General features: G+C 45.3%; 1 protein-coding gene across 2 annotated transcripts in view; it reads left to right on the top strand.

The window, feature by feature from the left end:
- The first annotated feature begins 6,254 nt into the window (after window positions 1-6,254).
- The window catches only part of POLD2 (DNA polymerase delta 2, accessory subunit), an 8,474-nt gene continuing 4,197 nt past the window's right edge, over window positions 6,255-10,531 (top strand). The window contains exons 1-2 of one of the 2 annotated variants that reach the window (XM_023517710.1): window positions 6,255-6,304; window positions 7,671-7,946. In XM_023517710.1, coding sequence (XP_023373478.1) covers window positions 7,721-7,946 — 226 coding nt within the window. In that variant the 5' untranslated portion in view covers window positions 6,255-6,304; window positions 7,671-7,720. Of the gene's footprint in view, window positions 6,305-7,572; window positions 7,947-10,531 lie in introns of both variants that reach the window. The other variant, XM_012809978.2, reaches the window with a different exon arrangement.

The following is a 10,531-nucleotide window of genomic DNA, read 5'->3' as shown; positions in this document are numbered from 1 at the left end:
GAGCCCAGGAGTTGGAGGTTGCTGTGAGCTGAGATGCCATGGTACTCTACCCAGGGGGACAGCTTGAGGCTCCTGTCTCAAAAAAAAAAAAAAAAAAACAGAAGTCCACAGTGGGTGGGTTGGGGAAGCTGCTAGCAAGAGAGAGAAAGAAAGAAAGCAGGCAGAGACAAAGACTGATTTTAGTCCTTACTGAAAAACTATGAGTTAATTTTTTTATTATTTCACTATAAAGACCAATCATCTTTACACAAGCCAACAAATTCAGAGTCCATACCCTTAATAATTCTTTGTATTTTTTTTTTTTTTTTTTTGGCCAGGGCTGGGTTCCAAACCCACCACCTCCGGCATATGGGGCCAGCGCCCTACTCCTAGAGTCACAGGCACCGCCCCGATAATTCTTTATCTAACAACAGATACATACTGAGTCAATATTTCCCTCTGCCTGAACCAATCAAGGACCAAGCAGCTAGAGACCTCACCTATTCCCCAAAACCTGTTAGAATTACTCACATTAACTAATCCCAAACTGTTTATTCTGCCCTGTTTGGGCCTTGCCATGAAAATCCCAATAAAATCTCTAGCCTAGACCCTTGCTCTTATCTTCTGCCTCCTAAAGACATGGATTTTTCCCCTCTGACTCTGTGTGGCATGTGGTATAATAAACTTCTTCCCCTGTGGGACCTGTGAGTTTAATAAACTTCCTTTCAAGCTTCATTCTCTTTCCCCTCTGTGGTAGCATTGAATTTGCCATGCCACAACAGCAACATTTTTTTTGAACATGTAACTGTTTTAGAACTCTGCAGTCAAAAACTTGCAGCTTCCAAGAGAAGGCAAATTCCAGTTAAATTTGTCAATTTCAGCCTCTAGCACCATAGGGGCTACCCGTTTCCACCCTGTGGCAGACCGCTGTGCCAGTGTTTCTGCAAACAAAGACCTGATCGTCCACAGTTCAGGAATCTGAGTTCTGATCCCCGACTGCCACTTCTGACTATGGAAGAGTGACACAGAAGTGGGTAGGAGCTAATGCAACCACTAGCTCCATTATTTCAAACTCCTACAACTAAAGTGGCTCCAGAAGATTTAAAGGGTTTTTTCTTTTGTCCTTCATTTTTCCTTTTTTTCCAAAGAAGGAGCCAGAGATTTCAGGATTAGGACATTTAAAAGCAGCTACATACACAGGGAAATTTAGGTCACTGCACATCCCCAAGGAAAAACACAGGCACAGAAAAAAATCTGAGACCTTAAACTTTCACCCCTCTATCTTATAGAGACAGCCAACAACAATTTTAATTTAACAAGAAAGCAAAGAGCAAATTTTGGGAAAAGAAGAACATCTGCCAAAGTTTTCGCACTGTAAGATTCAAATGTCCAGTTTTCAACAACAAAAATCAGAAGACATACAAAGAAATATGACCCATGCAAGAGAAAAAATAAATCAACAGAAGCCATACCAGAGAAAGATCAGACGGTTGCCTTACTAGAAAAAGACCTTTTTTAAAATTGAGGTGTGTGTGGGGAGCTTGGTAGAGACAAGTTCTCCCTAGGCTGGTCCTAAACTCCTGACCTCAAGCAATCTTTCCCTCTCAGTCTTCCAAAGTGCTGGGATTATGGGCATGAGCCACCACATTTAGCCTAGACAAATGATGTGAGAACAAATGGGAGTATCTGAGAAAGGACACCTAGAAAGGGGTTTCCATGGGGGTGGGAGGTAAACTTGGCCTACTGAACCAGGAAGTCTGGAGGGCCCCTAAAATGTAGGTATGAGGTAACCAACGACCAATAGAAAGAGACAATCAATGACCAATAAAAAAGGAGGCAAGAAAGACTTGCAGCCAATTTCAAATGCAGAGTATGTATACCTCTACAGGCCTTTGGGTCTCTATTTCTCTTACCTCTGCTCTTCCCTGAGAGGGACCCGCTTCCAACTCTCTTTGGAAGTGCTTTAAACTTTCTCTTTGTTCTTCCTAAATAAAATTTCTTTTTATTACACCGAAACTTGTGCAAGTCACTTTGCTCTCTATTCACACTGCCTGTGCTGTTCCAGTTTTATTTCCAGTTTCCATTCATTTCTACTTTAAATCACCACCGTGCCTCAGTTAACTTTCTAGCTCAGCCAAGTAATCAAACCAGGTCAAACTGGGTTCAGGGAACTGGGACCCCTGAGCCCCAACAATATCAACAGATAGAAAACTTTTTTTTTTTATGTTGCAAAAAAGAATTTCGGGAACTGACAAATAATAACTAAAAGGAAAAAGATTCACTAGAGGGATTCAAAGGCAGATTTAAGCAGGGAGAAGAAAGAATCAGCAAACTTGAAGATTGGACATTGAAATTATCAAATCTGAGAAACAAAAAGAAAAAAGATTGAAGAAAAATGAACAGAGCCTAAGGAACTAACAGGGACTCCTTCAAGCAGACCAAGTACACCACCCAATACTTCCCAGAGAGGGAAGACAGTAAATGTAGAGAGAGATTATTTGAAGAAATAAGAGTTGAAAACTTCTTAAAGTTGATGAATAATATGAATAGAAATATCAAAAAAACTCAATAAGCTCCAAGGGGGATAAACTCAAAGATACCCACGTGGAGATATTATAACCAAATTGCAGAAAGCTGAAGATAGAGATATGATCTTTTTGTTTGCTTGCTTGTTTGGGGGGGTTTTTTTGCAGTTTTTGGCTGGGGCTGGGTTTGAATCTGCCACCTCCCGGCATATGGGGCCAGCACCCTACTCCTTTGAGCCACAGGCGCCACCCCAAAGATATAATCTTAAAAGCTACAAGAAGTGACTCATTGCAACAAGGAAGCCTCATAAAGGTTATCAGACTTCTCATCAGAAAGTTTGGAAGCCAAAAGGCAGTTGAGTTGATATATTCAAAGTGCTAAAAGGAAAGAGAAATGTCAATGGAGAATCCTGTATCTGACAAAACTGTCCTTTAAAAATAAGCAGAATGGGCTAGGCACAATGGCTCAAGCCTGAGCAAGAGCAAGACCCCATTTCTAAAAAATAGCCAAGCATTGAGGTGAGTATCTGTAGACTCAGCTACTCAGGAGGCTGAGACAAGAGAATTGCTTGAGCCCAAGAGTTTGAGGTTGCTGTGAGCTATGATGCCATGGCATTCTACCCCAGGGTGACTGAGACTATGTCTAAAAAAAAAAAGTTAGAAAATGAAGACATTTCTAGATAAACCAAAGCTGAGTGAGTTCATTATCACTGTATTTTCCCTGCAAGGAATGCTATGAAGAATCTTCAAGTTGAAATCAAAGGATACTAGACAGTAACTCAAAGCTGAATAAAGATCTCTGGCAAGGCCAGGCTCAGTGTCTCATGCCTATAATCCTAGCACTCTGGCAAGCCAAGGCGGATGGATAGTCTGAGCTCAGGAGTTTGAGTCTCAGCCTGAGCAACAGCAAGACCCCATCTCTTATTACATGCACAACACGAACCCCATATCTCTACTAAAAATGAGAAAACTCGCTGTGCATTGTGGCAGAGCAACTCGGGAGGCTGAGGCAAGGGGATCTCTTGAGCCCAAGGGCACTCTACCCAGGGCCACAAAGTGAGCTGCCTCAAAAAAAAAAAAAAAAATTATCTGGCAAAAGAAAATACAAGGGCAATCATAAAAGCTAGTATTGCTGTAACTTTGGTTTGTAACTCCACCAAGTGGTTTGTAAATCCAAGTGTGATTTGTTCCTGAAAGGCTACAATAATTCAACATAACAAAATCAATGAATGTAATCAACCACATGAATAGAAGGGGAAAGAAAAACAACATGATCATCTCAATTGGTGCCCAAAAAGTATTTGACAAAATTCAACATTCTTTTATGAATAAGAAAAACAACAACAATAACAAAAAGACACAACAAACTAGGAATGAAAGGAAACCATCTCAAATAATAAAGTTTATATATGAAAAACCCAAAATTCACAGCTAACACCATACTCAATGGTTAAGACTAAAAGATTTTCCTTTAATATCAGAAACATGACAAAGATGCCCACTGTCATCACTCCAATTCAAAATAGTTTTAGAAATTCTTGCCAAATTAATTAGGCAAGAAAAAGAAATAAAAGGCATCTAAATTGCAAAGGAAGAGGTAAAATTATCTGTTTGCCCAATACATGTACAATTTTATGGATGAAGTGGCCCAGGAAAAAGTACAATGCTACTGGTAAAAGTTCAGCCACCTTTGCGTTAATCCCAGCTATTACTCACTATATTACTAGCTATATGGCCTCTCTGCCTCAGCTTCCTTACCTGAAAAATGGGAGAATAATTGTTCATGCTTCAAAAGGTCACATGTGGAGATGAATTAACATGTCAATACTTCAGAACAGTGCCAAGTCCATTGTAAGTGCTTTTCATAATTAAAGTACTAAATTTTTGGCTCAGTGCCCATAGCACAGTGGTTAAGGCTATGGCCACATACACCAAGGCTGGTGGCTTGAACCTTACCTGAGCCTGCCAGACAACAATGACTACCACAACAAAAAAATAGTCAGACCTTGTGGTGGGCGCCTGTAGTCCCAGCTACTTCGGAGGATGAGGCAAGAGAATTGCTTAAGCTCAAGAGTTTGAGGTTGCTGTGAGCTGTGATGACACTGCACTCTACCAAGAGTGACCTGAGATGCTGTCTCCAAAAACAAACAAAAATAAATAAAATGAAATATTAAACTTTATTTTTATTTATTTATTGAGACAGAGTCTCACTTTGCCACCCTGGGCAGAGTGCCATGCATCATAGTGCACAGCAACCTCAAACTCCTGGGCTCACGCCATTCTCTTGCCTCAGCCTCCCAAGTAGCTGGGACTCAGGTGCCTACCACAACACCCAGCTATTTTTAAGAGACGGGGTCTCACTCTGGCTCAGGCTGGTCTCCAACTCTAGAGCTACAAACTCATTGCAACAAGGGAGCCTCAAAAAGGTTATAGACTTCTCATCAGAAACTTTGGAGGCCAAAAGGCAGTGAGTTGATATATTCAAAGCTCTGAAAGAAAAAAGAAATGACAACAGAGAATCCTACCACAATGCCCGGCAATTTTTAAGGGACGGGGTCTTGTTCTTGCTCAGGCTGGTCTCCAACTCTTGCGCTCAGGAGATCCACCCTCTTCGGCTTCCCAGAGTGCTAGGATTACAGGCGTTAGCCACCACGCCCAGCCTAAAATATTAAATTTTAAATTAAAATGTAAAATTATAATAATTAACGAGTATTGATAGCTACTCGTTGTGGAGACAGACCTGGACTTGGGAAAAATGCCCAGTGAAAGGGCAGAACAAGGTTCGGTGGCTGTAGCTCAGCGGCTAGGGCGCCGGCCACTTACACCAGGGCTGTTGGGTTCGAATCTGACCCGGGGCTGCCAAACAACTACAACAAAAAGATAGCTGGGCGTTGTAGCGGGAGCGTGCAGTCCCAGCTACTTGGGAGGCTGAGGCAACAGAATCGCTTAAGCCCAAGAGTTTGAGGTTGCTGTGAGCTGTGACGGTACAGCGCTCTACCGAGGGCGACATGGTTAAACTCTGTCTCAAAAAAAGAAAAAGAAAGAAAAGAAAGAGCAAAACAGTATGAGCTGAGGGGCAGTACTTCTAGGGTTACCCTAACCCTAATCAGACCACGGTAGGGGGATGTTAGTGGCCAAAAAAATCTTCGAAAGCAACCTTGGGTTCGATGAGGAATTCTAGGAATTAATGGAGATGCAAAAAATGAGCATTATTATCAAAGTGAGGGGCGACACCAAGGGAGACATGGTGGGCACGAGAACACCGGAGATTGGAGAATATCGGGATGGAGGCTAGTGCGCAGCTGTGGGCAGGTTGGGGCAAACTCTGAAACAGCCCAGTCGCTTCCCGGGCGCAGACGCTGACAGGCCGAAAGCACTCAGAAAGAACGATTCCCCCAGCCGGAAGGTGGCCCTGGACCTTCTTCCTTCTGTTGGGATCCTGCTTGCACGTCGCCATCCTTTAGGAAAGCAGCTCTGCTAGGAAAACTGGACACCAGGAGGGGTGACACGATCAACACGCTTGCAACCCGACCCACCGCTAGCCCAATGACCAACCCAGGAACGCAGGCCCCACCCCACGTTGCCTGGGAAACCGGGGGCGTGGCCCTCCAGAGAGTAGACTGGGGTCAGGGGGCGGGGCACATGGTGATCGGCTGGATTAGGCGCGTCGTGAAGGATGGGCAGGGAGGGCGGCGATTGGTAGGATGAGGTGAAGGGCGGGGTGGGCGCAGGGGATTGGTGGGATGCGGCGAGGGGCCGGGCAGGCGCGCAAGGATTGGCGGGATGCGGCGTGCCACAGGGTGAGTAGGGTCTCCACGAGTGGGGTGCGTGCGGGCCGCAGATCTTGGCCCTAGAACTGGCCTCCTGGGGCCATGGGGTAGTGGTTTGGTGGGCGTTCCTGCCGCGTGGATCCGAGCTGGAGGGCCGCCCATGGTCTCATCCCGGCTAAGGCAGCCTGGCTGCTGCCGCCATTAAGCAGGTTTGGGCTGAAAGCTCATTCACATTTACTCTTTCGGCACATATGCAGAATGTATGCCCTAGGCCGCTGCTAGCCAGTGGAGATAGAATAAAAGAAAATTACAGGATTTTAAACTTGCTAATAGGTGTACTAAAAAAACCCATCAGAAATCAATTTTGGTAACCAAATAAATATATCCAAACTATGTATTACTTTGTACTACTCTGTGAAATCCGGTGTGTGTTTTACCTGGACATCGCAGTTGCACCCTCCATATCTCCGGTACTGGGTAGCCACACGTACCTAGTGGCTACATAGAAGACAGTACAGTTCCAAGTACTGGCAGTACTTCCAGGAATAAGACACAAACATTTCTGCCCTCCTGGAACATAGGGTCTAGTCTGGAGGCAGACAACAAACTTTTAAATATATAGTTTATTGGAAGGGAAATGCCATAAACAGCAATGCAATTGGAGAAGCAGAAGTAGCAAGGAAGGGCTGCAGTTGTAAATCAGATTGTCAGGTGAGAAGATGAGTAAATTAGTGAAGACTTCAAGGAGATTCACAAGTGAGCCCTATATTCACGTGGCAGAGGAGCCAACTGGAGCGAAGAAGCCCCCTGCTGTGAGGAGGGACCGGCAGGAAAGAACAGATCTCATAGGTCATTCTAAGAATTTGGTACCTTATTCAGTGAAGTGAAGAAATTTTGGAGAGTTTTGAGCAGAGCAGTGACTGACCTATGGTTTTCATTAGTTTTATTTTTATTATTTAGTAATAGACATATCTTATGGTAGGCTTATTTAATAATGCAGGTCTCATGCCTGGGAGATGGGCAGGTGCTGGAGAGTTAGATGGAGACAGATCAGGAATTCCGTTTGGGGCGTGGTCAACTTGAGACACTGGTAGTTGTCCAGGTGGAGCAGGCAGTAGACACCTGAGTATGGTGTTCAGAAAGACTCCAGGTGGGGCAAATGCTCCTAATCTTCCTTTTCTCCCTCTTTGGATGAAGGTTACAGGGTAAGACGTGGTAAGATGTGGTTATCCAGCCACAGTAAATTTCCAGGTAGATGTGATGTCTGGTGTTGACTATAGCTTTCCCCTTTTTTCCAGTGCCTTTTGGGTGCAGTGTGGTCAGCTTGGCTGAGACACCGGGAGAGCTGCTGCTTTAGGGATAGTTAGGGGTCAGAAATGCCTTTGTATTCTCACAGTGACCCTTCTTGGCCTTGGTGAAGCTGTCTGGACAGAACAAGCCAGGAGCATGACCATGTTTTCTGAGCAGGCTGCCCAGAGAGCCCACACTCTGCTGTCCCCACCATCATCCAACAATGCCACCTTTGCCCGGGTGCCTGTGGCAACCTACACCAACTCCTCACAACCCTTCCGGCTGGGGGAACGCAGTTTTAGCCGGCAGTACGCCCACATTTATGCCACCCGCCTCATCCAAATGAGACCCTTCCTGGTGAACCGGGCCAAGCAGCAATGGGGTAAGTGAGAGTTTGGAGAGGTGCTTCCACCCCACCAGCCCAAATCCTAGAAATGTTCTGCAAGAGAACTGGAACTTTTCTCTGATTTAGCCCACTCCCATTACCTTGGGAAAATTAACTAACTTTTTTTCTCTCAGTTTCAAGGATTTAATTAAGTAATTTATGGGTTTAAAGTTAGGTTTAGTTTAGAGGCTGGTCTGAGGTAAGGGCTTTGTCCTGGCAGTGACTATTTTATTGGAGAACATGTTTTTCCTATCTTAAGTACAAATTACTCAACCACTTGCCCATCATTCAAGTGATGTCAAGAGCCAAGGTTGGTGGTGATGTACCCCCTGTTCTCAGGGGGCCCTATCTGTTAACTGCGGTCTGTCTGCCCCTCCTCTGAGCTTTCCCTATGTGTTGGCCATGAAATTCCCCTGTCTGCTGGGCCCTCTGTCTTTCCTAATAAAGTAGCCTATGGAATTCAGCTCTTTTCCCATGTCTTCCCCTCTGATCTCTCCTACAGTTAGATTGTTCTCATGGTGAAGCAGAGCCTTCCATCTCCCACCTTTGACTATTGAGTGATGATGCAGTACCTTATTCTTATCATTTGCATGAGAGTGGCCTTCCATGTAGTTTTCTTTTTTTCTTTTTCTTTTTTTTTTTTGAGTCAGAGTCTCACTATTGTCACCCTCTGTAGAGTGCTGTGGCGTCGCAGCTCACAGCAACCTCAAACACCTGGATTAAGCGATTCTCTTGCCTCAGCCTCCCAAGTACCAGGGACTATAGGCGCCAGGCTATTTTTTGGTTGCAGTTGTCATTGTTGTTTAGCAGGCCTGGGCCAGGCTCAAACCCGCCAGCTTTGGTGTATGTGACTGGCGTCCTATTTGCTGAGCCACAGGCACTGACCCTCCATGTATTTTCAAATTCATCTCCCATTAAGTTTTTAAATTGAGGTCTTTGTAGGTGAGACCATGATATCTTACTCATTTTTGTTGTTCCCAGTACCAGATCTTAGCTCTGGTTGCACACTCCTGTGGAAGGAATGGGCTTCCCACACCAGCCACTGGATGGACTCTAATGTTATTACGGACAGCTGGGAGAACACTAGGCCCAGAAACCTCCTTGCTAGATCATCAAATTCATTAGGAATGTTTTCTATTTTCTTTACCTGAGGCAAAAGTGCTTTTCCCCTCTCCTCTACCACGTAAGAAGGGCTCCCTAAAGCCTTTTTCTCACTTTCCTTTAAGCCTTGGGGACCTTCCTTGGGTCCTGTCAAGGCTCACTTGCTGGTCAGACCTAATTCTTTAGATTCTTTGGGGCAGCACCCTCCTTTTTCAGTAGCTGTAGCTGCTAACATCCTCCCCAATGATGGACTACAGCCATTTCACTCTGCTCACAGACTATGGTCAGGAAATCAGACAGCTGCCATGATGAATGCGGGGACTGGCAGCAGAGCAAATAGCATAGCTTACTCACAGGCCTGGTGGTTGAATGCCTTCACATGGCTTCTCTGTGTGGCCTGGGGTTCCTCAACAAGTCTTAACTTGCCTCCTAGAATTGTTTTCTCTACTCACCTGTTCCTCAAATGTGCCAAGCCCTTTCTGCTGTGGCCTTCTCCTGGCTCACTCTTTCCCTAGTCTTCCCATCGTTCCTTACAATGTCAGCTGAAGCAAAGTGTCATTTCCTTTGAGGGGCCGCCTGTGGTCACCTTGACCAACCAGGGCAGACTTTTTTCTTCCTCAGCTTCCCATTTTTTCATAGCACTTGTCATGGTGGCTACTTGTTGTCTTTTGTCTCTCTTCCTCCTAGACAGTAGGCTTAGTGGGGGCTTGGCCTTTGTGTACAGTTTTGAGATTGATATCATCACCTGAGCAGAAGGTGGTTGTTTTGCCCTCGGTTACAGGGATGTGTTATTCTACCTGGTGCTGGGGGCACAAGATTAGATTCTAACTTTGTGACCTTGGACACATTACTTAACCTCTGTGCCTCAGTGGAAGTAATAATATCTGCTTTTGGCACATTTTCAAGGTTGGATGAGTTACATGTAACTCCCTCAGGCAGGGCCCTATAGGGCAGAGAAAGAGAGATAGGTGGAGATTTGGGGTCTATTGTTTCTCGTGGTGTCTGGCATTCCTGTCTGTGCTGATGCCCTCCTTATCTCATTTTGAGTTATTCCCCATGGTGTAGATCTGAGGGATGAGCAGCAGGAGTTTATGCTGTGCTGAGGTCAGCTGGGCTGAGGGGCTGGTCTGGCCTTCACCCCACAGCCTGGGTGGTCTGTACTGTTTGGGGACTTGTGTTCCCCCTCATTCCTACCCTAACTCTTCACACCTTCCTCCTGAGTGTGCCAAGTCCTTCCCATGTGTTGTTTGCTCTCAGGATCCTGAGAAGGGGTTGAGAGGATGGCACCTGGGCACTCTGGGTAAACAGAGCCACCCGACTGCAGGTGGGTGGCTGCAGAGCAGGTGGAGGGTGTAGAGTCCACATTTTGGGTATCTAAGTTTTCAGGGGATGAAGGTGGATGGGCAAGGTAGAGGAATCCAAACACTTAAAGAAAACCCTTAAGACTTTTTAGGGTGGGGCTCGGCGCCTATAGCTCAACC

Source organism: Otolemur garnettii, unplaced genomic scaffold (assembly GCF_000181295.1).
Source record: "Otolemur garnettii isolate 467f Iridium unplaced genomic scaffold, OtoGar3 scaffold00119, whole genome shotgun sequence".
Lineage (NCBI taxonomy): Eukaryota > Metazoa > Chordata > Mammalia > Primates > Galagidae > Otolemur > Otolemur garnettii.
This window is presented reverse-complemented; position numbering and strand designations above follow the sequence as displayed.